Source organism: Amblyomma maculatum, chromosome 6 (assembly GCF_055883805.1).
Source record: "Amblyomma maculatum isolate TAMU_Amacu chromosome 6, ASM5588380v1, whole genome shotgun sequence".
Taxonomy (NCBI): domain Eukaryota; kingdom Metazoa; phylum Arthropoda; class Arachnida; order Ixodida; family Ixodidae; genus Amblyomma; species Amblyomma maculatum.
Genome location: NC_139349.1, coordinates 44,837,905 through 44,864,452, shown reverse-complemented (window position 1 = coordinate 44,864,452; position 26,548 = coordinate 44,837,905). Strand labels below are relative to the sequence as shown.

The following is a 26,548-nucleotide window of genomic DNA, read 5'->3' as shown; positions in this document are numbered from 1 at the left end:
CTCCTCTCCATCTGGTGCGGCTCCGACTCCATCGTTCTTCGCGCTCCGCACATTCAATTTATCGATGTCATCTTTTTTCTTCTCCAGACCACTAGAGCGCCGGAGCCTTCAGCCCCACAGCGATTTGGAAACCCCGCGAAGTGCGAGGCGAACCGATGCTTAGAAAGCAGCAGATGCCTCTTTTGGCCGCCCGGATCCGTGCGCTCCGGGATGCGGCTTCTCACCCGCGATTGCCGAGAGCGACAGCAGGCAAGAAGGAGAGGGTGTAGTGCTGCCCCTCTTCCTCTCTCCTCACAACCTCACAAGCGCGCGCGCCTGCGCCTCAGTCGAGACCCGAGCCGGAGCACGGCTAGTACGACAAGCCCGGTCGACCGTGGCTGCAGCTCCAGACGTGGGGTTGGGGCTCTGACGGGGCGCAGGACGATGCGCGCGCTGCTGTCAGTGCTGAGCGCCTGGCGCGTCTATGTCACGGTGTGGCTGCTTGAGTCGACGCTCGCACAGGAGAGGTAGGTTTGCTTTTGATTTTGGTTGCAAGTGTCGTTCTCTACTTTTGGTCTTCCTAACAGTTCTGCTTTCCTTACAAGAAACGTATCCGGTTACCGGCGCGGTATACCAGCCGTCCGTCTTTCGACATTTTTTTTTTTTTGTTTCGTTTTATTACGCTTTCTGATATCAACGGGCGGACAGACTGGATTCAATATGTTACTTCAAAAAAAAAAAAAGTGCCAGGTGCAAGGGGCTAAATGCAGCTTTTCAATAATGAAAACTTTTGTGGAATATAAACGCCAGCATATTCACCAATAAATCACAGCATAAATCAGTGAAACGATTTTGCCCAAATAAGCGTTGTTGTGTGAAATAAGTTCACAAACGTCTTCTCTCGGGGCCAGTCAACTATATCTTAGATCATATCATTTTCGTAATACACTGTTTTGCAATTATGCGATAGAATAATAATAACAAAGGAGATGTCCCATAAATTATTATCGGAGTTTTCATGTTTTCGATGTAAATTATACTACTGTCGGGCTTCCATTTGACCATTACGTTTTGTTGCTTCCGCACACGTAATTTTTATTTTCAGCTACAACGCTTTTCCCACCAATTAACAAATTGGACAAGTTTTTGAAGGCGCAGTAAAGGATAGGTTAATAATGAATTACCGAAAAAGTTTGAGTTGGCTGAAATAATGCCCGATATACGCTTCATCCTCGAAACAAGGATAGCTTATCTTGATAAACATCCTACTTTGATTTTTTTTTGTTGGGTTATAGAGATAATATAGCTTCATATGTTGCCCGTTCAATGCAGGGGTTATCGCCTGCACTAAAGGTATGCCGTACAACAGAAACCACGCTGGTATGAAAAAAGTTAATCTAATTCTCATTCCCGGTGATGTCTTTCCAACGCGTGCCTGTGTTTCTTTCTTTTGGAACAAACTAACTTTATCTTCAATTTAGTTTGGGGATGCTTTTAAATCTCGTGTCCATAAATGAATTGATGGATCAGGAAAACAGAAATCTGGTTCACTTTAGATGTATTCACCGTTTTAAAACAGGAATCATTCACTTCCGGCAAGATGTCTGAATATCATTAAGGAAGACATTGTATTTAGTGCGACCGCTCTGGTCAGTGATGATTCTTTATCGCAAACATTCATAACGTTTCATTTTCTTCAGGCGATCAAATGGAGCTTTGGACGACCTGGAGAAATTAGATGATTTGTTAAGAACGTACGACAGGCGAGCACTCCCTACAACCCATCTGGGTATGTTGCTGTTCTGCGCTTCTCTTTGGCAGCGTTTTTCGTTACAAACGCAAATATGTTCCAAAAGGTCAAGTGCATTATAAAAATATTGAAGACATGCAAATGCAGTTCGAGTGTGAAAGCATAGTTATCTGTAAATTTGCAGCAACATCATGAATTCTTTCAGACGCCTCTTCCTATTTTATAAATTGGGCGACTTTTAAATACTTTCCGAAGTTTCAACATGGAGCCTTTTAAGACTCAGCCGTTATCAGAGTGTTTCTGGTGCAATTATTACCTGAGAGAATGCACTAATTCTAAGTAGTGGAGTGCCATGCTTCCTAGTATGTATTACTGTGACATGGAGCCTGAGGAGTCGCCACTGTACTTTTTGCGATTCAGGGTACAATAAATAAATGCGCAGTATTTGCATTTAATCCAAACGTCTTTAAACAAGATTTGCCTTAACAGCAGAGCCTTATACTTTGCTGATGGTATGCTGTATTTACGTTTAGTACTGTGCCTCGTTTTTGCTTTTAGACTTCTTTGCATGCTTTATTATTTCGTTCATGAAGAATCTTGAAGACTATCCGTTCCCCCCCCCCCCCCCCCCTCCGCCCCCATAAATCCACTCCACGGGAACTTGGAGTGTGTTCAATGTAACATCTTCTGAACACCCTGCACAAAAGAAATACACTTAAAGGCAGCATATTTGTTAAAGCTCGAGTTTCGAAATTAGGCACTTAAACGGCTAAGTAATAGGTAGCACAATGTTGTCACTTAATAATCACGGCTTTAGCCTCCTAATTGAGGTGTTAGAAACCATGCCGTACAAGTGGGTGTTTTGCGATATTGCTTTCGATTCTGCTTACTGGAATATTAAAATAACTTTAGGCTGTTAATTACAGCGTAATTTAACTATGAAACAGCGGACTGTCGTGTTTTTTTTTTTCTTTTGTGGTACGAAACTCAAAGAACGGAGAGTTATTCCTTGTCATTGTACGGCCTGCATGTTTCCATGCTAGTGCAGCATTTTCCCCTTCGTGCCTTTCTGAGGCAACTTGCTCTCAAGAAAAAAGACGCTGCTCAGATTGAATAAGATTAGCCTCTACGCAATTCTCATTCTCCTCTCTGAGTCTATAAGCACAACACCGTAAGCAGTGCATACGCAAGGCTTTGAGGAACATATTCTTATTTATTTAGCTCCTAACTTAAGGAATAGAGGAACAGGAGTGGAAAACGCTACTTTGGTGGGAAATGACAAAAAAAAGAAAAAAAAAACTGCTAGAACCTTTATTCTACACCAATGCAGTGATAAAAAGCGACAGTCGCGACCAGCATGGCGGAAAACTGGAGTTACCTCTGTACAGTGCTTACTCGCCTGCAGATGGAAATAAACCCGAAGGGACGCTAAGGCAAGCACCACACCAAGCTTTTGTTTGAGAGGGCAATAAGAAGAGGTGGTCGTACATGCTGCGGAGTAAGCACGGCGAACGTGCTGTAAATGTTGCCGCCAGCAAGCATGCGGTGTCTGACCTTGGGCAGCGGTAAAGAACGGTGTGTCGATGAGAAAATAATAAAAGGTAAGAACTAGAAGGATACAGGGATAAAAAGCTGAACACGCTAGGCTACCGAAGCAATGGAAAGCCCAACACGTGTGAGCGCTGATGCTGTGTAAGTGATGTGCATCTATTGCGAAGTGTTCTGGTGTCACCTGCGTTTACGCATTTTATTGTGCTGAACTGGTTACAACATGTTCTTATATTTTTGACATTTTTCTTTCACTGGAATACATCAGTGTTAGAGGAAACCCCTGTTAGTGACAGCTTCGTCTTTCAGCCAAGCAGTGCGAAATAGCATAATAAATGCGCCCAGAGATGAAAGCAAAAACAGTAGCTCGAAGTTTTGTGAGTTAATTGCTTTTTTTTTGTTCTTGTGGGGGCGCTATTGTTGCTGAGAAATATGCGCTACATTCTGCGTCGACATTCTAGGGACGCCGACAAAAGTGGCCTGCGAAATTTACATACGCAGTTTCGGGTCCATAAATCCCGCAACAATGGTAAGTTCTTTCCGATGCCCATTATTACTGTTCTGCAAGAAAAGTCAATGCCACTGACTGTCCAAAGCGTAACTGCGACGCCTTTAGTTTAGTCCTTTTAACTTAACTCTATTCTGGTCTGTGCTGGACATCAATATTTGTTGAAACGTTCCTTATATTACGGGAAAATGTGTTATGGTTCTTTAAAGCAAACATCGTAAAATATGTCACAGAGCCCAAGATTGCAATATTTACTATGCCATTACCTTCGGGAATAATATGCAATGCCGATGTCCCGCCGAATAAAAAGAGCATTTAGACAAAGCTGAGGATAAAATAACTTTCATAAACTCTAATTTTGTTAGTTATCTTTGCCAATGTAATCGTCGCCAAGGGCTCTTACTAGCTCGCGCACTAAGCTCGGCTGTTTTTCGGCTAGCGTCACATTCTGCTCCTGACTATGTGAGTTTTTTTCGGCATGCAGATACAATTTCGTGAATATCAGCGAAGCATAAAAGTTCTTTAATACAGGGTTGCCAAAGCATTGCATGAGCAATTCCGAGTGCGACGAGGCTGCGTGTGCAAACTAGCAGAGAAAATGGCACACTACGAAGTATTTACACAAGAGCAAGCAGTTCAATTTTCTTCGCCTTACAAGTGCCGCACACTTACATCACAAAACATTTGCTTTCTGAACTAGCTCTTGATTTTCGTACATTTATGTAGTTCAGGCCTAAATAATAAAATGCTAGCGTAACAAGGTTGAAGTTCGCTCACATATTGGACCTTAATTTCTTATTATTGCGCCTAATTTTGTTTCAAGAACCGATCACACTGAAAAACATCACTTTTGCGCAAAGGCACAAATAATGTTGCTTCTTAAACATTCATGTCAACGTAAACAATTTTGAGTAACCTGAAGAGGTCACCTAATTCCAGTCACTGTGAAGTGCGGGGATCCAAAAAGAAAGAGCACTTTCTCGTCATCTACGATTGTTTAGAACGACAGAATATTATTTTCTCTGTTTTGATTACCGGAGACCTCGAATGGGCACACCTAACCCAGATTGTCGGCAAGGTAATGAAACACAGGTGGTGCAGCTGCCTATAACTCGTATGAGATATTCATTTAGTTGTCTGAGTACAAGCAATGAACATTTTTGAAGAAATATTTGCAAGTAGCGTATTTACTGAAGGGCAGCAAGAGCAGATATTTCCGACACTATTGTATACGGTAATCACTGACTGCAAATAATGCTCTGAATTTCGCTATAAACAAAGTCGCTACGCAAGGTTGCGAATGCAAGCAAATTATCATATACAGCAAGAAACGATCTGTCGTTTCTAAACATCTGCGCAACATAAAATGCTAGATGATTCTTGCTTACGTAGCTTTTTTTCATTTTCTAGGATTACGAGGTAGACCTGTACCTTCGACAGACTTGGCAAGACGACCGCTTGACGAGTCCAAATGTATCCAGGCCACTGGACCTCAATGATCCCAAACTTGTACAGAGGATATGGAAGCCTGAAGTTTTCTTCGCGAATGCTAAACATGCTGAGTTCCAGTACGTCACTGTGCCGAACGTATTGGTGCGTGTCAACCCGAACGGAAAGATATTGTACATGCTCAGGTGAGCCGCCTTTTCTTGATCATCCCGATGCGTTCTTCCCTGTTACGAAAGTCTACCATATGCGAAGTATTATTCCTCCAAAAACAAAACAAAACGAGCTTTGATTTGGCTCTAGTTCAATTTTACAGAGCTTAAGTTTACAATAATTCTTTATAATGTTGCCGGGGTATATGACTGGCTATCATATGCCCCCATTCAAAACGGAATAAAAGCAGTATGCAGTAGGCATTCGACAGAAAATACACTTCATAAACTCTCGTGATGCGCTTCGCGGAATTTGCACTTTGAGTTTGTAAATGTTCTGGAAGGGTATAAAACCTTTGGTCTAATAAGCAGCGCCTGTGTGAGATGGTGGGATTACCTGGTACAATGGCTGACGCCGACAAAATCATAAGGGGACCGGCTCTGGACTCCTCTTAGCCCCTGCATATTTTGTGTTTGCTTGTGCTGGCACTGTACATTTGGCGTTGAGAAAAAGGCGAGCGAAGGTTTACTTGAGGATAGCTTAATAAAGAAATCAGGTGGTGACTAAATATCTATTTATGTCGTCTCTTGCGAAGAAAACAGCTGTAAGCCATGGCTTCAATTGAACCGCTAACGGCGCAGGCGTAATGCTGGAGTTGACATTACGGTAAAGAAGTTGGCTTCCATCGGCTTCAGAGTAACCTAGAACGAAAATTAGATGAGGCTCCCGAAACAATATGCTCACATGTGTTTCTGTGCTGTTACCCTGTTGTCATGTCTACAGCCCGATCCTCATATAGTGCAAAATCCGTGAGTCCGAAATCTACTTTCGATGCGATTGAGAGCCCAATGCTTCGCAGTGCGAGGCTCGCTAAGTTACAAGAAACAGCTCATGACCTATAGTAGCTTTTGTCAGGCGTCAAGCCTGCCAAGTGACGACAAAACTTAGGGCCATCAGCCAGTTGCATAATGGAGATAGTGTTTCCTTTGGCCGCTAATAGCAGGTTTTCTATTTCAACGGCAGTTTTTTAGATAGCCTAGCCTAGCACCATCACGAAAATGATCCTGGCGACGAAAAAGCAATGGATCAATTCCTAAAATTTCTTTAGTCCCTGCGGCACATTGTGCACTTGAAAAGCGAAAAGACTAATGTGATAGACCCGAACTGTTTCCGCTTTATTTTTTTTTTTTTTTTTTGCAGGCTGAAGCTGCGCTTCGCATGCATGATGGATCTATACCGCTTTCCCATGGACTCTCAAATTTGCAGCATAGAGCTCGCGTCATGTAAGTGTCCAACGGTTTTCGCTTTTCGACGATGATTCATACGCTCTCTTTTCGAAACCTGCCAATAGTGGGTGCTACAACGCATGATATATCACCGAGGAAGAAGCTGCGGAGGGCTGCAGCGCAACTCTTTTATTGCATTCCAAGATTTTCCAATCTTTGTGGTAGTCGTTAGTCGTATAATTTTTATGATGTTTCAATGATCAAAGCCACAGCTTCGGTTGGCGATCTTCAATGTCATGCCTTTTCAGCAACTCTACGTCATTGCGTCTAAACTACATTATCAATAAAATCTCCAAGTTCCTCGCTATTTATTTGCCCCTATTTTCGATTGTATATCTTCCAGAGGACTTCACTTTTACTTTTTTAATTTTTGTAAAACGCAATATTTCTTAATTTTTTAAACATTTATTTGTGCGGATTTATTGCAGGTTTTTAAGCTCTGCTTAGACCATATGATTGTTTTAGCCGTTTATAAATTAGTATTTTAAGAAGTGCTAGGTATACTCATATGCGGTCGATTCAGGCCGGATTTACAGTAGGCTAGAAATTATTGTAATAAAGCTGGGCATATTAAATAACTGAACCAACTAATTAATTTTGTGTCTCCCTCAACAAAAATGTGACCACTGTGTTTACAAAATTCCTAATCAGAAGTGTGATCAAAATATAGAATGTGGAAAAAGAGCATTTAAATATTTATTGAGCTGATTTCCCCACCTTGCATAATAATGCTTTTGTTTCCGTCTTCACGCGAATTAGCATGACCAAAACCATGTTAACCTCTCCAGCATTTGCAAATTAACAATTTACTGCATTAAAAATGGGATAAAGGGCACTTTTATTGTGCAATAGAACCAAAGAAACTAGCTTTAAAATGCGTTTTATTTGGACGTTCTTAATTTCGGAACCATACTGCCGCATAAGAAAATTCGAAAATTCGAAAACGGGGCTCACCTTTGATGTTAATGCCCTCCAACTTAGCGATGGAATATCGCTTCTTAAAACAAGAAGTAAAAAAGTAGAATAACCAGATTAGGTTCATGAATAGTTTAATCATTATGCGCGATCACGTACAGGACGCTAACTTTTCTGTAAGGCTTTTAATGACTGCACCGACACACCACGTACATAGACACGCACAGACCCCCCCTCACACACACACACACACACACACACACACACACACACACACACACACACACACACACACACACACACACACACACACACACACACACACACACACACACACACACACACACACACACACACACACACACACACACACACACACACACACACACACACACACACACACACACACACACACACACACACACACACACACACACACACACACACACACACACACACACACACACACACACACACACACACACACACACACACACACACACACACACACACACACACACACATATATATATATATATATATATATATATATATATATATATATATATATATATATATATATGTCTAATTTGATTGCAGTACTAATTGAGGTTAGCTCAAAACTCAAAAACTAGCACAACAATCCTCTATGCTCTCTTTCACTTCTCCGACTGTTCGCTTCTTTCATTCATTTTCATTTCTGATTCAGGCTTTCATTTTTCTACCTTTTTTAAATAACATAGAAACCACCCACCATTTTTTGCTGCACTACGCGCACTATCGGCTGCTCGAAAGCTGAAACAAAGGCAGTAAAACGTATTATTGCATTTATTAAGAACGTTAAATTAAAGGATAATGCGCAGATATCTATTCGAGGTATTATGGATTTATAATTTGCAGTGGAGCCCAATCGAAACAAGGGGAAGGCTCGTTTTGTGCATTGCAAATGCCATCGCATAAGCGAGCTGAAAATGTGTTATCGATATGTATTATTAATTTGTATCGCCTTGAACAAGCTTTGCTTCAGTATTGTGCGTTTAACGTTTTCATCCATCACCTTCACATCTCGTTTCTTTTTTCAGTCTCTAAAACGACTGAAGAGCTGCACCTCGAGTGGTCGGAATCTAATCCTATCATACTTTTCGAAGGCCTCAAACTACCCCAGTTTGAGATACAGAATATAAATACGTCGATCTGCATGGAAAAATTCCACATCGGTAAGTACGTGCTCATGGAAAACCAGGTAGAGGATCTATACAGCATGTCACAGCAAAATGTAACCAAGGTTTTTAAAATGCAGTGAGAACTATTGAGAGTTGTCGCCTATTTAGGCTGCAGTATTTCTCATTTGCCAAAGATAATAATTAGTGGAAATATTTACATAAATTTGTATTTATTAGCTTGAGCTACGAAAAGGGAGTTACAAATGTTGTAGACCACCTAGAAAATGGTAAGATATATTGTTTTAATCAATCTACAATTTACGTAACCTTATTTATTGGCACGCAAAGAAAGCTGTCAAGTCACCAGTTCCTAGCTGAAATGACTCGCCTAGTGCACATTCAGAGCGTGATAGGAGAAAGTGTTAAAGAGAAAAGCGGATTTTATCTGCGGATTATCTGAGGTTATTTAAACCTCTTGATTTTAAGGAGTGCCGCTGTCACGTGGAAGCTTTTTCTTATAGCGCGAGTTATCGTTTACCACCGGTAAAAGATATATGCTTTATGTAAACGCCAGCTTCCCGGTTGCAGCACAGTTAGATGATTTTCGAAATTCTGCAACTTTTTTTCTGATACATTGCCCCCATTCCACTGATGAAACGTTAGGTAATTAATCTGCACTATATAGTTATCCTTAAAAAAATAATACGACAAGACCAAAAGACTCTCAACAACCCTCTTCTGATATCAGTTTGCTTGCGATGGCTGGCAAAACCAGAAATTTATGTCAGGTATCGACAAAAGAGCGTGAATTGGCACACTCTTCATTTAAGCTGATACTTGTTCGTTACTTATGAATGCACAATATAAGACGCCTGAGCAAAAATTACTAAAGCGACTTCGTTGTCAGGTAGCCGGTACTCAGAATTTTTTTGTACGTTTTTAAGTTTCATGGAGACCACCATAAAAAATTAAACGTGAAAAGCGGCTTGTCGGATCTTTTCACCTGCTTTTGACAAGACACCTGAAATGAATCTGTTATCAACGCCAAACGGATGTAACGTTAGGAGCAGGAGAAAGTAATTAAATCTTGAAACAACTAATAAGTTCTCATAAACAACAGCAAGCTGTCAGGAAGATTTTCAAACGAAAGTGGCCCTTGTGAAGTTTATATCGAAATCGCCGACTAATCATATTCGAGCTGTTGAAAAAAGCGGCGTAATTCAGCCCACTGAAGCTAGAAAAAGCCTTTTAATGATGCATGATGCAGTATGCAGTGTTCATAATAAAGCACGTTCTTAGGAAATAGATATCAGCTTACATTTTAAAAATATTGGCACTGCCGGAAAAGTGTTAATTACGAAAAGTAAAACGTGTTTAAAAAGCTCTGGCAGAAGCAAAGGTTTCGCGCAGGCTAATTGGTTCAAGTGAATCATGCTACAACTGCGCGACTAGGAATATGCCACGAGAATAGAAAATTAAACTATACTAAAAGTAAAAAAAGGCGTGATGAAAGCATACAAAGGCCATGACATACAAACTAAGCTCACGAAATTGCGTCAATGTTTCAATTCTTCTTTCGTCATCCTGTTCGCAGGATCATAGTCTGAATGTCTGCAGCGGAGTACGTTTTACGTAAAGTGGCTTTTTTTAGAGTGCTTAAATGGTATCAAAAGCAATGCAAAAGCTTTTACGCGAAAGCTGCTCTTCAGCGTCTCAAGGTGTATTCTGAGACGCTGAATCCACTTTACTTTGGAGCACTGTTCCCGACGGGCCTCTCCTGACTTGGGCAATAAGCGAGAGATATGCCTCCACGGCCGTTACGTGGGGTGGTTGTTCTTTTAAAGCCCAGCAAAAAAAGTTGCGTAAGTGGTAGGTTAGAGAAAACATTTTAGATTCTCAGGTTCTTATTTTTCAGCACTGTCTAAAGCAATATTGTACAAGACGAAAGGCAAATATTGCATTTACTTTTTTTGAAGCTTGGCAACAGAAAAAAAAAAAGGTACAGATAAGAAATTATAACTCTCAACACCCTTGTGATCACATGATTTCATGACATCGCACAGCTCGACGGCGTGAAGAGCCAATACTGTCACCTGCCGCAGGCATGTCCACAAATTTCTTGCTTTTGCTGGCAGCAAGAAAGCCGACGCCATGTTTCCGTCGAAAGGGCGTCGTAATACTTCGCTTTAAAATCCATGCAGCAAGTAGTGGGAGTGCGTAGGTATTACATACTGTACAAGCTGCAAATAGTTAACTGATAAATTTTTGAAACCATCGTTACAGTTAGGAAACAAAATACCGATACAACAATATTGACGTATTCGCTTTGGTAGTAATTGCGTTATTAATGCATTTAAAAAAACAGCACTATCTGTTACAGAATGGCATTCTAAATTGGCTGAAAAATAAATATGTGAGCTTCCCCCCCAAAAAAAACTTATAAACCCCGAATTTAGTTCATGTCTTCGGTTGTGTTAGGGTCATAAAATATAAAATTTCTGTGTAAAAACTACTCCCAAGGAGTTATACAACCACAACAGCCATTCAGCGATTGAGTACGAATGTAGTTAAATAGTATTTACATGAACAGATGTAGCACACTGAACTGCAGACCGTTTAAATTTGAAATAGAAAAGAGTAAATTAATGTTAGCAGCCAATGTGCGGGAGAGATTGTTCTCAAGTTTACTTACAGCCTAGAGAAACACGCATCAACTATTTGTTGCGGCAATAACTGCAGGAAGACTAGGTTTTCTGCCTTGGAGATTATCAAGGAATAATGTATCCGAAAAATAATCACGAGCTAGTTAGAATGCAGGAATACGTTGAAAAGAAAATCTCAAACACTTATGTTAAGGATGAACGCACCCACTAAGCTACTTGCGGTAGTTATGTAAGAAATGCAACGATATTTGACAGATTAAGTAAGGATTCATGCTTTTTTAGGCGCTGCATTACTCGATGTTAGGTGATCTTTTCAGGAGTGAATAATATTAATAACTGCAAAAGGTCATGAATGAGCAGTAAATATTTTGACAGAAGCGCACAAGTTCAGGACATTGACTAGTTTGCAAGGAGCTACTGTGTGCAATAAAGATATATGTTTTTGTTTTAACCAGAAGTTATTTTGAAAATAAAAGGAAGGATTCTCATCCATATATACATGGCTATTTCTTTTTTTAGAAAACGTAACCAAATTTTTAACGGCTTTAAAACAAACTGACATCTTGCACTATTCAATGTATTGAAAGTCACCCAGCAAAACAAAAAAAAAATGAAAAAGTTGTATTACTACGCTAATTACAAACATCGCCGAAATAAATTACAACTGCAAGAAACGTGTGGGCTCAGAAGAGCAGCCCTCAGGTGTGTTCCCGCTTTCTGCCTCCGTTTTCCCCTGATTAGATTTTGTGGGTGGTCGTAGATATTCAGAATTCCAGCCAAAGGGGGCTCTAATTTTTTATTTTTCCTCTTTGTGGCGATATTACTATTTGTCGAACTCTGTTTTGAACTGCGTGGAATTCTCGATGAGCCAGGAACGTTAGAGCACGATTCGCTCTGAGTTTTCTACGAACGCTCCTAACGACATAATATTTTAAACGTATGGTAGGTTCGTAGTATATTTTGTCAACCCCATAACGAGCTGCTAAGGCTAAGGAAACTAAATACAGTTCGAAGTACAAACTTACCATTAAGATTACATTGTTATTTGCCGCGTTCCTCTTCAAGGTTTTTCGAAGAGGCCAGGCAGCACTATGTTTGAAATGGGGGCCAAATAACCGTACTCCAAGGAAAGTAGAGGCCACACTGCAGCCGTAAAAACTACTGTAGTGAAGTGAAGTCTATATTTTTGTCCCAGAAAACCTTGCAGGTCATCAGAAGCCTTTGACTAAGCCCGCAGCGTCAATCACCGCGCTCTGAACTAGAGAGCGTGTATTCATTTGTTCAGGGAAATTCAATATGTCCCTCGTAATACGAACGTTATGATAAACTCTTGAATATGCACATTTGTATTAAATAAACGGCAGTAGATAAACAAAGGGAATGTCCAGGAACCACAGCAGCAATTGCTCATTTTGGTGAAGCCTTAATAGACAGGGACATGACAGAAACAGAATATAGCGGTAGTAGCACGTCTCTCACGTTCCTGTCGTTTTTAAGCTTCAGGGTTCTCCAAAATGAGCAAACTCTAAAGCTTGCCCAAGAAACAACCTGGAAGTATTTAGGTTGCATTACGTTAGCGTAACGGTGGCGTCACGTAAGCCTCGCAGACGTGCTCATCATCAGTGGGAACTAGCTGCTGTCGCTATATTTCATTCATTCCTGAGCAACACAGTGCTTTTGTGTTCAAAACCAGCGTGTGCTCAAGCGTGCCTTCCAGGGGAGCTATTTACGCAGATTTTACAAGAATCGAGATACCTATAAAACTGATTGCTGGGCTAGTTGGTGCATAGTCACATAAAGGAAGCGTCGGTCCTGTGTGTCTATTTGTGCCTATTTATGAGTGTCTTTTTTCGCTATTAACCTTTCCTTTATGTGGCGATACATCTTTGTCGGAGAGTCCAATCATATCACAGAGTTACGGTACGAAGTTTGAAACGATCAAACATTTAAGAACGTCGTAAGATAAACTTACGAACGTTGCTTACGTTGGAAGGAAATTCACTGCTTGCTGTACATACCCCGTCTTTCTTACTACTTTTCCCAAAACAAAATAGGTCCGAATATTGAATGGTTTTGAATTTTTTTGAAAGCAATCTTCGTTGTTAAAGCTTGTTTGTTTTTCTTATGCTGCTAACTTTTGGGGTCACTATTATCAAAGAAGTAATCCTTAATAAGGTTTCGTTTGGAATGAAAGTTTGTATACAAGGGGGTTATTGAAACAGGCTGAAAGTGCGGCGCTTCAACGGAGGCTAGCGGCTTGTTTACGGCCTGCCCAACGGCACGCAATGCTTTTGAAATTGAGTTTTTGCGTTAAGTTCACGAAAAAACATTCAAATGCGTCCTTAACATATGCATTACCTTTCGGCATACTGTTTATTGACAGTGAATAAACGGCCGCTGTTGAGTGAAGCACTCCCAAGCTTTTTTTGCAGCCACAAGTATTAAGCGCTCGGTGCTCGGAGGTTGGCGTAGAAACCCATTTGGATGGTGACTGCTGGGGAAGGAAGAAGGTTAGCGTGAATCAAGAGGGTATGGCGAGTGAGAGGAATGTACCATTGAGAGATGGGAAGCATCCCAGTAGTGGGTTCCTTCGGAGCAGAAGGAAAATATGCCGCGATTTTAAGAGTATACATGAGGCCATGGCTGGTCTCGAGGGAGAGCGTGCTTCTCTTCTCTTACGGCCTCTCCAATGGGGTCTGTTTCCACCGCCCGCCGAGCCTCGGTGGGGTCGCCACCGCCCCACTGCTGCTCCTCCGCTACAGCCGTTCACGCGCAAGGGAAACGCGCGCTCGCATTTAGCTTCGCCCGCGTCAGTTGCAACCGGCAGGTCCTGACATTTCGCCCCTTATGGTTTATACAAAGGCCGTAATCAGCATCGAACATTTAGTGTGTACGAGGAATAAAATACAGTCAACAATCCGCTGACGCGCTCGCGCGCCTTTGTCAGTGCGGCCGTGCACGGTAGAATGAAGCTTCGGGTACACTTAAACATTTTTTACCCCTAAGTTTTGTACAAAAATGAATTTACTAGGCTATGCAATGTGCCTTTGAATGTTTTAAGCATGTGTAGAGCGACCTGACGTGAGTGCATGGTGAGCTGTTGGGTGGAGATTCTGTTAGCCGCTACCGTTTTCGTTTAGATCAAAAGAGGCACCGGCAAAAATTCATGGCGCGTCTCAGATTCAGAGTAAAGAACAAAAATTGGCTCATAAAGTTAAAATTTTACTTGTCTAGGGGGGTGGGCTGTTCTAGCTTTGTTCAAAATATATCAGTCGGTTGAAAGACCGAAGATGTATATGTAGTCTCGCGACTATACTTTTAATCATGAAAACGGGCATAGACAGTTAAGCAGAATCGAAAAAAGCGGCAAACAATAACAACAGTGTCCTTCAAAGTTATACATTGCACTATATATTCATCAATTGATCAAAATGCGACCTGCTTCTGGGAAATTCAGTCGCAAAATCTTCCTGCACGGCTTGTGCACATAAGGAGTTGGCCTCTCGTTCTTCTCTGTCACTTTCCTGGTATAATTAATTGAGAAAAATTCTGAAATATTTTTCAAATATCAAAGAAGCGGACCTAATAACATACTGCTGTCAATTCCTTTCGGGCAACTCAGAGTTTAATTCTGAAATGCTGACTGAATCAGGATCTTAAATACTTCTAGAACATTTGTGCAGTAGGTGCACGGCAGCTTTTTCGAAAAAAGAAAAGCTTGCACAATAGGGCAACAAGCTCTGGTTTCGGATAATGCAGTCCACTATAATATTTTCCTCGTAGAAGAGTGTACTACATGGGGCTGCTTCTTTCGCTAGTTTCAAGAATAGCGCACAAGCGTCACACTCGAATTGATTACCTAACCGATATATCCAGCGACGTAAGGTAAACCGGAATATTTGATAGTGGGAATTGGGATGGTAGGAGATGTCATCCCTTCCTTCAGTGCCTTGATTTTGCTCTCAGGTGAAACATCCGTCTTGACAATGTAGTAATGTGCCGCTAGCTGTTACTGCGCTCGCATCTAGCATATGTCGTTCCCTTCCGCACATTAACCTTACTTTTCCAAAGAGAGCCTCAATGGGTCACTATATAGAGCTTGAAATGAGTCTTCAGTGAGAGTGGCCTTCTTTAACGCTTTAGAAGTTTCTTGCATACTTTCGATATAGCAGGTGAACTGACTTGTAAGTGACTGCATCGAGTATCACCTTCATCATTTATTGGCCTCTTTTTACCACTTCGAACACAAGTGGTGTCATGAATATCAAACCATTTTTGATTGTTTTCATTTTAAACTTAAGATCATGTAAAAATTTCATTAAAACCATGCTTATTTGCAAAATTAGAATAATGTTTATAATACCACACACGGCTAATATATGAATTGTAATAACATTTAAAACTCAACCTTACAACCTTTACTTTGACTGTTATACTAATACTTTATATCATGCAAGTATTTTGTAATTTACACTACACTTTTATGAAATTAGTTTCACCTTTGGTGCTACATAGACGGTTTCGCATCCAGCACTGAAAGACGGTTTTGCTGTTGCTGACGAGTTGAGGTCATGTTAGCCTTGAAGAAGCTTTGATGTGATCACTACTCATTCAGATTTTTTTTTTTTTTTTGTTGCTATTCCTGTACAGACTTGGGAAAAATTCGGATTAAAATGAACAAAAGTAGCTACCATGCCGCGATATATGTCATGCTTGTCGAACGTTTGCTGAACGAGTTTTTTCTATATCCGTTCACGTGTAGTACGTTAACGACATGCCGCTGCAGCATCTACCTTCTGTATTCTTTCATTTCGGGGCTGTACTCACCACGAAACTCGCGAGCGACAGCGCGAAACCAGGTAAAAGCCACCCGCCGCCGCTGAAACAGACGCAGAGCGAACAGTGAGCAGGTCGCGCCCCTTGCGGCGGCGGAGAGCGTAACTCAAGAAGAAACGTTCCGATTGTTCCCGCGGCGATTGAGAAGGCCGTAAGAAAGAGCGCGCACTCTCCCTCGAGACCGGCCAAGGGCTCAGTGGTGGTTGCACCACTCACCTGGAGTGACAGACTAGAAGAGAATGCAAATAAAAATGATTTATTTGCGGAAAAATAAAACCAATTTTCTAAATCTATACTAATATGGAATGGTTATCATAGTTCTTACTGCGATGCCGTATATAAAATACTTTATAGCTGTACTAGAATCACGGGTTACGCAAGAGTAACAAACCTGTTAGTTTCTTGAAACCATGTTCCTCACTCTGGCTTTTTATTAACCCGTTAAATTACTGTGTTTGATGCCGCGTTCGAGAAGTGGTGCATTGTGTATCACTTTGAAACCAGCTATTCTACCGCTACGCTAGTGAAAGCAGTTGTGTTTGCCGAGTAAAATAAGTTCAACGTCCGATACTGAGAATAGAAGGTGGATGTGAATTCCCATTCCTAGTTATATAACTACGTGAACAACAGGTGCCTTAGGACTGGTGCTTATGTGAAACCATGTGTCAAAACCGAGATGTGATTTCTAGGGAACATTGGCTGGTCTTTGAAACGAACTCTAGCATAAGCAAAATTTTGCATAGATTGATTCATGGTTGAGCCTGATAACAAGGAGTAGACGTGCTTACGTGCTTGTGGTATTTAGGCTGTATAGACTGAATTGTCTTATTTGAGAAACATGAATAGAGCAGACTAGGCAGTGCGTAATAGGATGCTGTAAGACTGTAAAACATAAAATGTTGTTTAAATTGCACAGGCATTTCCGTTTATTTCCGTTATTCAAAGCACATGCTCATTCGATTTCACGCAAATATTATAGAGACGATTTGAGGGAATAAAATGAACATTACGCACGGCTGTCGACTTCTTGCAGTAAGCAGCTTCATTGGCTACTGTGCAGGTGAGTACAGTTGCCTGAAGGCTGACTTCCATCTCCAGCGGTCACTGGGCTACCACATGGTGCAGTCGTACCTGCCCACCGTGCTCATAGTGGTGATATCGTGGGTGTCCTTTTGGCTCGACGTCGAGTCTATCCCGGCACGCACCACTCTCGGCGTCACCACACTGCTCACCATTTCTTCTAAGGGCTCCGGCATACAGTCCAATCTTCCACCTGTATCCTACGTGAAGGCGATCGACGTGTGGATGGGCGCCTGCACTGGCTTCGTGTTCTCGGCTTTGCTGGAGTTTACGGTTGTAAGCTGCCTCGCCCGGATGCAGGCGAGAGACAAGGTGAGAACACCTTTTAGTGCCAAAGCAGTTCTTCACACTCGCAAACCCAGCCACAAAACTTTTATGAAGACTCTGCTGAGCAATGGGAAAATTTTCCGTCAGGGCGGAGCGTGTTCGTCAAACCCAGAAGTTTCTCATGAGGAGCGAGTACGGAAGGTCGTAGCTATCGCAGAAGCCTATCACTCCACGCGATAAATTGTGATGCTCTCTCGCGCAATGCATTGCGCGTCGTCGTCTCTATCAACTTTACATCTGTGCGTAGAAGCTTACGTGCGTCCTACTCGATTTAAAAATTTTAAAATTTCGTAACTGTTTTTTTTTTTTTTACAACGTGCATACTGTATACAAACACTCTGCCGACATTGCTCAAAATTTCGCTTGTACAAAGTCAAAGAGGCAGAATGAAATAAATTTCGTTGATGCTTTAAATAAAAACTAAAGGAGAGGTACATGACCAACAAGAAATCGATACCCATAATTATGATAAAATCTATCACCAGAGTTTGTTACCGCTTCGTCCTTCGTTTTCTTTACGCAGCTTTCTGCTGAGCACGAATAAAACGAGAAGTTTTCTTCTTATTATAAGCATTGCGATATTGCGAAAGAGTTCAGATTTGAGTGTAAAGGAAAGACAGGACCGAGAACTAATATGGTCGTAAATACAATATTGTCGGCAGCGAATGAGGATGATAAGGTTGCAATAGCCCTAAAGATGCTGAAGGGTTTTGAGTTACCTTTATTAGTTCTGTATTGCTGAAACTATGCGGAAGCAGGCAATTATCAGCAATTAAGCAGCAATCCCTTATTATACTCTATTACTGCCTGAGTGCGAAGCTGCATGGCCACTTCATCTGTTGTGTATTCTCTTGGCTTTTGCGGAAATGCTTATTTAACCATAACTATATATCATGGCTCTCAGCAATTTAGGTCATATCTACTTAAATACACGCCTTTATGCCCCATTGTGCAGGGGTAATCAGCACTAGCGAAGGCGAGAGCTCTGAACGAAATAAAGTTCTTAAAGTCGCGCTGCGCCGAAGCGTACAGACCATGTCTGGGCTCACACGTGAGAGTACCTCTGAAAGTAGCACCCCCCACTAAAAGCCCTCGTTGTCTCGACGAGGGAATAAACCAGGAGTGTTCGCCGCGGCATAATGGGTAAACGAGGAATGATAAGGGTGCCTGGTGCTCTCTGAACAACAAAGCGAAAATGATTTTTCACTTGGCTTCCAGCGACCAGCTTCTGGAGTTAGATATACGCAGTCGTCGCTTGAGCGCCGTTTCGCTGAAAGCTATCTCTATGCCGCTGCCCGGAGGTACGAGACTCCGACGAAAGAGAGACGGTGTGCGCTCTAGGGACCTGCAAACGGCACTTTCTCTGTTGGTCGTTCACTTGCCTCGAGTACTCGGAAAACAGTATGAACGTCAGGATTTCAGCATCTTGGCAGAAATAAAATGAGAGAACAAACGCACATCTCACTCAGTACAGCAGCAAGGCGAGCATGAAGCCGTAACGGTGACTACTGGGCGCAACTGCCAACTCGGCATAGTTGTGTATTGTCGTGTTACGACGGGATCCCTCGGATGAAGGAGACGATCGAAGAGTGTGCGAATGGTCGAGAAATAAGGGGTACGTCCAAGCTTCGCCTTATTAACACAAGCCGGGCACCTTGAATACCGCCTTTCTGTTCCGCGCATATCTTTTATTTTTTGTTTAATTTGGTTTCTCGGGAAAGGAAAGAGCAGTACCTCTCTTTTTACTGGGCCCTATTCTTGCGAGACATCCTTACGCTTTCGGTCCGATTCCCTGTAACAAACCAGCACCCATGTTGACTAGAATATGGATGCTAAATTGGAAGTGAAGGGGTATAACCCTACCCGCAACGCTGTACAATGTGTGGTTGCGTCACAGTTTCGATGCAGAATGATATGCATGTAGACCACTGCGATGTGGAGCATCCCTGTGGCGATCTTCGCAACGTTAATACGTGATCTCTGAGATTGCTACCTTCGGTTTGGTTGAGGTAGGTTCAGGAACTTTTGCCCTGATGCCCAATCTTCTAGGTTATGGATCGCACGCAGCTGTCGCCAATCTCTGGCCCTGACGAGCGAGTCTAGTTTATTTTCTGCAGTTATTATGAGCAACAGATAACCTTTCGAAACATGCAATCTGAAGATCGCATAGTTGAAACAAAGAATTCGGGTTTTGACTCTTCAGAATAATTTGTCTTGCATCCTATAAAAGTTACACCTTAACTGTTATATAAGTCATTGAACCGTACCGTACCGCCCCCTCTGTAGCTTCGATGTTCTGCAGAGTATTTCATTTTGTAAATACATTCAAACAAGCCGCAATATATAAGTACGAATGTTGAATTAAATAATTAGCTGATGCGATGTATTTTCATTTCTTTGTGGGTTTAGTTTAGCTGCGCTATTTAGTCTTGAATGTGTAGAAAAGCTGCATCATTTGTATTTGATTTATTGTTGAAAATTTGCTGTCGCAATGAGAATTATGTTGAACGTCGGAGTGTGTGGCATGCCTGTATTCTGCGCATCTGACGGCCAATGTCCGCTCCTCCATCCTTCGCAGGCAGCTCTGTATTCTCCTTCCTATCTTACGCCGGACGTTATCAATAGTAACCGGCATCATGTACCGATTCGACAACTTACGCACTGAAAAACTCTGTAATGAACGTCTGTACCCACCATTGTGATCGCCGAAGCAGACCGCGTAACGCCTTTCAAGGAAAAAGTGCATGTAGTCACGGTTTTTTTTTGTTTCTGATCTCTCTTATGCTCTTCATAGGCATGGCTCTCAGTTTTCACTATAGGTAGACTAAATGGTAGAAATATTCGGAATACCAAGACAGTATTCGGCTCTAAAAGCAAATACGTTTGAAGCACCAAGCACAACATAGGAACCAAATAAATGCGAAATATTTAAGTGCGAGCTTTTGAACAAACATTATGCTTGATAACAGGTTTATTAACTGTGTTCGCAAAGTTGCCTTTGACCGTGTGACACTCACTCATTGCTGGTGCTTTAGCGTAAACGGGATCATGCCACTTATCGAGGCAGAGCTCACGCGAAAATGCAAGTCTTGCTGGAAGCACAAAGTGAATGTTAATCGTGGCCATAAATCTTACCAAGTAAAGGAAGAGATTCAACGCAAAAGCGGACACAGAAGCTGAGTACATTGCTATTGTCTGGCGAAACGGCACTGACAGCTATCATAGTAGCTGCAGCAATCACAGTAGCGATCACAGTAGCACCTAGGCACTTACATGGTGCCTAGGTGAGCGAGCTAACGAAGCTGTAATAATGCAAGTTGCTATCTACGCACGACACGCGCAGGACAGGGATGAAGATACCAAGCTGCTTACGATCGACAAGAGAGAGTGGGTGCGTTCCGTTGGTTGATGTGGAACGCAGCTTTGCCATTCAGTAATAGAAGAGACATCTGGGCGAGTTGGTATGGTGACATGATAGAAAAACAGCGCAACAGACGTGGACGTAGGTGAAGAACAGACAGGAAGGGCGCTGAACTCACAACTGAAGTTTATTGAAAAGAAAAACAGATATATAACCCAGCCAAGCAGCACCAAACCGCACATTAAACAAGAAAATCATGATAACCCCAACACACACCACGTGAAGTTGAGTTTCTTGAACGTCGTGTGTGTGTGTGGGGTTATCATGATGTTCTTGTTTAATGTGCGGTTTGGTGCTGCTTGTCTGGGTTATATATCCGTGTTTTTCTTTTTTTTTCAATAAACTTCAGTTGTGAGTTCAGCGCCCGTCCTGTCTGTTCTTCACCTACGTCCACGTCTGTTGCGCTGTTTTTCAATCATGTTGCCATTCACTCTAATAATGCACAGCAATGTGATCACGACAGCAGCCTTCGCACACCCCTAAATGACGGACGTTGAAATTTTTAGGTGCAGAATTAATTAATGGTATACTTCCTGGGTTTTCTAGCAACACTCCCTAGACCATCTCTGTGTCTTTATTTCCCACCAATCCTTCCGAAAGGCATTACTGAGGTACTGTTTCGCACTTGTAATTGGTGCAGCAAGCACCACAGCACCTATTAAAAAAGTGCATCAGTGCCTTAATGCGCGCTTTTTTGGAGCTTTCTGAAGAGTTGCATTTATACACACGAATCATAGATTTAGGTGCGCGCTTTACAATTCGGTGTATTCTGGCCGTGACTGCCACATTCTCGTAGAAGCGAGAAGAAAAGCGCTAATGAAGCTATATTAGTTCACGCCAAATAACTTCGGATGCCCGAAAGTAGTGCGCAGCCCCTAACTACGGCGTTCCTCTTGACCGACATTGTGTTTGGCCATTACGTTCTTTAAACGAGACCAAACTAAAAGAAAGTTTGATGGCAGCTGTGCCAGAAACAGTGCTCGGAAGCCGGCGAAGATCAAACTGTCTGTCGCTGCCAGTTGCGGTAAATTTAAAGGTGAAGACGAACTTTCGAGACAAGGCACCCATATGGCGAACTAGAAAATTTTGAAAGTGTCTGCAACTATTCCACATCCTTGGATCCGTCTCGCGTTGCCTTGAGAGGTATAAGACGGTGTACTCTTGAGCTAAGGAAAATGGAACAGCAAGGATCAGAAAACTTCGTTGCAACGTGAAAGTAATACGGGCGCCCGTATCGAAGAGCTGGGAGCGCATGCTCTCTGCAGCGACTATTCTGAGGCAGAAACATCGCACACATACTTCTAAGCAATTTATGAACCGCCCTGTTATGCAGGTAGTTTAAACTGCCGTTCGATTAAACGAAAGTTCTGAATCTCAGCTGTCGTTGAACTAGCGGCATTCGACTGCAGTTACAGGAAACTTCCCGCGAAACTCAATTCAGTCTCCGAATCATGTGCTCGTGCTACGTGCAATCAGTTTGGGACTAAAACGTGCTTTCGTTTTCATTATCAATAAGCTTAAACAATTTTTTCGCACAATTTAATATTAAATTCCACTTTCTACTTCTTTTATTTTTAATTCCGACAGAGAGCCAAGACAATTCGTTTGATGCACGCCTGGCTTCGCCGCCTAAGGCCCGTTCATACTTGCGACTCGCAGCGGTCGCGTGACCGTATTGTTCGAAAAGCGACAGTCGCAAATGGTCGCATCGATCGAAAAGTGTCTACCGCGGGCCGTTCGGGCACTGCTCGATTTCCAGTCGCGCGACTGCTGGTCGCAAACCCCTAAACCAATCAGCGACTCAGCTGACGTGAACGTAAGTTAGCATTACTCTATGTGCTGAACAGTCAAGGAAGATATAATGTGGAAGCAACCCGCAAGTCGCATTCGCAATTGTGAACATCGGTTGCTCTCTGGTCGTATGCGACTGCGGGTCGCGCGTCCGTCGCGAGTCGCAAGTGTGAATAGACCTTTAGTCGTCATTAGTTCGGTGCCACTTTTGAGTGTTTACACGCATTTAATTAGTAAAGTTGCAAGCTGGAACTTATGCTAACAATAAATATGTAGCGGCTCGAGAAATGCCACCGACTCGGCCGAAGCGCTCTTTTGCTGACAGTCGTCTGGCCAGTTCAACGGGTAAAGCGCGACTCTCAACTCAGCTGAACTGAACTGCCATCAGTTCTCAACTGCGGTTGGTGCCTTACGTAAAATAGCTAACTGCTGGTTTTCTTTTTTTTTTCGAATGCCTATTTATGCGGCAATCAAGAGAAAAAAAAACCTATCTGCTGTTCACTTCAACTGACCCCCAAATGAACTGCTGTTGAAAACTCCCGCGTACAAGGATATAATGTCTTTGGTTTATGGTAGGACTATCCGAATTGCACATGACGTTATGAGGAGCGCGCATATCAAGCTACAGTTAAATATCATGCGAATACTGCTTCTTCAATGATAGGTAGGCGAACACTCTGGGCGCTGAATGTAGGCTATGTTTTGTGTTAACGAAAATTATTAAATGTTTCGTGTGTGCATAGCAGTTTCACATTCAGTCCTGTTTTGTTCAGCCTTTGCAGCATGCAGATATACACGACTGTGTTCTGACCGCTTCTAACCACTCTCAGATGCTTGGGGCCACGAGTAAAGCATTATCAGAACTTCCGTACGCAAGAGATGTAATAAGAACGCAGACTTACTACAGGTGTAAATAGCCTCATAACGGGCAACAACGCTATTCCTTTTGACTTTTCATAATGTCAGCATACGATACAATGAATAATTAGGCGTATATACCAGGAACTAACAAGCCTATATAGTTTTCTTTGGCTATCGCATGCATGATGATTGATACTCCTGAAGTTATCAAATTTTGTCAGTTTTTAAAATAGCGGTTTTGCTGCCCTCATATCTATCACTATATATATTTTATTGGCTTCGTAATGTGTGCGTGTGCGCATTCATCAGGTGCGCATTTTCGGTTGTCGATGGTTTTACTTCTTTCGCAATAATCAATGAGCAGCGTCCTCATATATATGTCCAATACCTGTTTTTATTTCTCATGATGGAAAAACTAAGGTTGTAGTGCTTTTTTTTTGTAGCTCACAGCTGCCTGCCCGTTTTCAGTTCATAAAATTGAATAAGGCATCTTTGCCTAAAAAAATTCTCTCAGTGATTGCGTTTAGACATGTTTCAATGCTTAATGCAAAGTCACAAAGGAAGGAAGGAGACAGGGCTTCACTATACCTAACAAACTCGAAAATGGATTTATGTTAAGCAGTTCTAGGAAACTTTTCAACGTAAATGTATTCACCCATTTTATCCTTTTCTTTTTCAGGAGTCAAACATGGTCACCACGAAGCACGGAGTAGCTATTGTGAACGCAGTTCCAGAGAATCAGGCGCCCCTTCAGTGCACAGTTCGGGCAAAAGTTATCGACCAAGTCTGCCGCGTAGCCTTCCCGGCCATTTTCCTCGTTTTCAACTCAATTTATTGGCCGTACTTCATGTGCTTCACTGGTTAATTCGTTTCCGAGTAATGCGGCGAAGTTCAGTGTGTCGTATTTACTCCGAGACAGCTTGGTTAATGAAACGCCTCTTTAATTAAATCACCCCATAGAAGGATTGGCTGGTGGTACAATCTAGTTTAGTACAGAGAATGACGTCGCATTTAAGGTAAACAACACCACCATCTGGTCCCAGGACAGTTTTTTTTTTCTCCCGTTAACCTCAGCTGATTTTCTCGGACGAAATTAGGGAGGTATTTCGTGACCTCGCAGTGTCGGTGGCTAATGGCTTTAACTTCAATGCTCCCTTCTGTAGCTTCTTTAGTCTTTGTTAGGATAATATGTTTAATTTATCAAAACAACGCGTAAAACGTAAGAAAACACTGGTTATTTTTAATGATACTGTTTCAGTGGTAGTCTGAGTATTGCAACATCTTCTATCATGGCTGGTGCGTGGGCAATAAGAATATTAACACGAACGTTGAAGTGCATGCTCACTTGGTGCCAACGTTTGTCTTAGCAGCTCTGACGAGCTTGAAAAAAGAAACTCAGCCGTTTGCACATCGTTTACACAGATAACTACACAATTTGTCTTCTCAGGTAGGGTAATTGTGCAGCACGAACAAATGCACCGGACACAACTGCATAGTTGTGGATAACACTGTGCCAAATTATCGTTTCCAATTGACATAATCAGAACTGATAGACGCTGAGATTATTTACGAGGCACTTTGCATATCTCGGAGCACTTGCGCTCCTTATTCAAGTTTGATCCGACTGCGAGGATTCAATGTGCATACATACCAGGTGCTTGGGCATCCCGTGCTGTGATCATGAAAGTCTGTGAATGTGTATTATGTGTGAATAAATGCGAGATTGAGTTCGCTATAAGTGCTAACGTTAGGGCTACTCGAGTGGCTAGCTATAAGATACGACATGTGCTCAAAAGAACCTGGCCGCTACAGAAGAGCCCAATAACAGGTCCGATGCCCATAATCACGCACATAAGAGTTGTTTATGATGAGCGAATCTGCGTTACAAAGCGAATTGTAAACTGTGAGCGCTCTTACACATTCCATAATTTCCGACAGTTTGTTGTCTTTGTAGGGTAAAGTTTCAACTTCACTTCGTCAGCAAATTTTATGCGCTTTAATTAACATGGTATTAATCACATTATCATTCAAGTTGCTAACTCCTTTGTATAGAAAACATTTTACGTGGTGAGATCGATCTCACCGAACCCACTAACACTGCAGTTAAGGTGTGCTAGCACGGGGTTGGTAGAGATATCGCCAGTGCCCATCTCGAAACCTGTTGCGGCATATAGTCTAGTCATCATTCTTGAGGCATTTACACTTACCATGCGCTTGTACCCGGTATTTATGTTTCGCGGAGTAAGCGTTTGCTTGCATCGTTTATTTTTATCTCTGCTATTTACATAAGTATTACCATTTATGTTTACAAGTTTTCAAAGAGCCGAAATCTCACATAAAAGCCTAAATCCATTTTTCAAGCATCTCGCACACTTTGTTAGTATTAATATGCGCCTCGCAGGTTTGATTGCGTGATTAGTAGGCCTAAAGCATTCAGGTTTGATTCGCAACAAATGATAGTCACCTGAGCGTTTGTAATCTATAATTTTGTTGTTCGCACAGCCGGTGTATCGTCTTGTCTCAACAGGAATGCGGCCACTCTTGTCGGCAACACGTGCTGAGCCATTGCCGATAGATTTGTAGCTGTTGCTCACCATTGTATATTTTTTTAATAAAACACCTTAAGAAATGTTCGTTTGCGTGCGGTGTGTTCTTCGCCATTTTCATTGTCAAATGGTTTCTCTGACCTTGCTTGTTTAGTAAAAACAAATGGAGCTGTATGCAATTTAAATATTTGCGATGCAAAGGAAATCACTGCGATTTCTATGGCTTGGGTGGCTCCAAAGTGCATTTTTATGCCCATGCGGTATATGGATTTCTG

The 26,548-nt window shown here is 42.1% G+C and overlaps 1 protein-coding gene across 1 annotated transcript; it reads left to right on the top strand.

Annotated features, from left to right (window-relative positions):
- The first annotated feature begins 210 nt into the window (after window positions 1-210).
- LOC146185630 (glycine receptor subunit alphaZ1-like) lies at window positions 211-25,314 on the top strand. Its single transcript, XM_084607885.1, has 8 exons — window positions 211-506; window positions 1,680-1,768; window positions 3,739-3,806; window positions 5,196-5,419; window positions 6,585-6,667; window positions 8,668-8,802; window positions 17,308-17,639; window positions 24,407-25,314. The coding sequence occupies exons 1-8, from the start codon at window positions 211-213 to the stop codon at window positions 24,590-24,592; spliced, it is 1,413 nt and encodes a 470-aa protein (XP_084464011.1). The 3' UTR covers window positions 24,593-25,314.
- The last annotated feature ends 1,234 nt before the right edge of the window (window positions 25,315-26,548 follow it).

Coding starts and splice junctions, on each gene's coding strand:
- LOC146185630 (XM_084607885.1), top strand. CDS start 211: ATGCGGCTTCTCACCCGCGATTGCCGAGAGCGACAGCAGGCAAGAAGG. Junction 1,769..3,738: donor ACTCCCTACAACCCATCTGG/GTATGTTGCTGT, acceptor TCGACATTCTAG/GGACGCCGACAAAAGTGGCC. Junction 6,668..8,667: donor CAGCATAGAGCTCGCGTCAT/GTAAGTGTCCAA, acceptor TTCTTTTTTCAG/TCTCTAAAACGACTGAAGAG.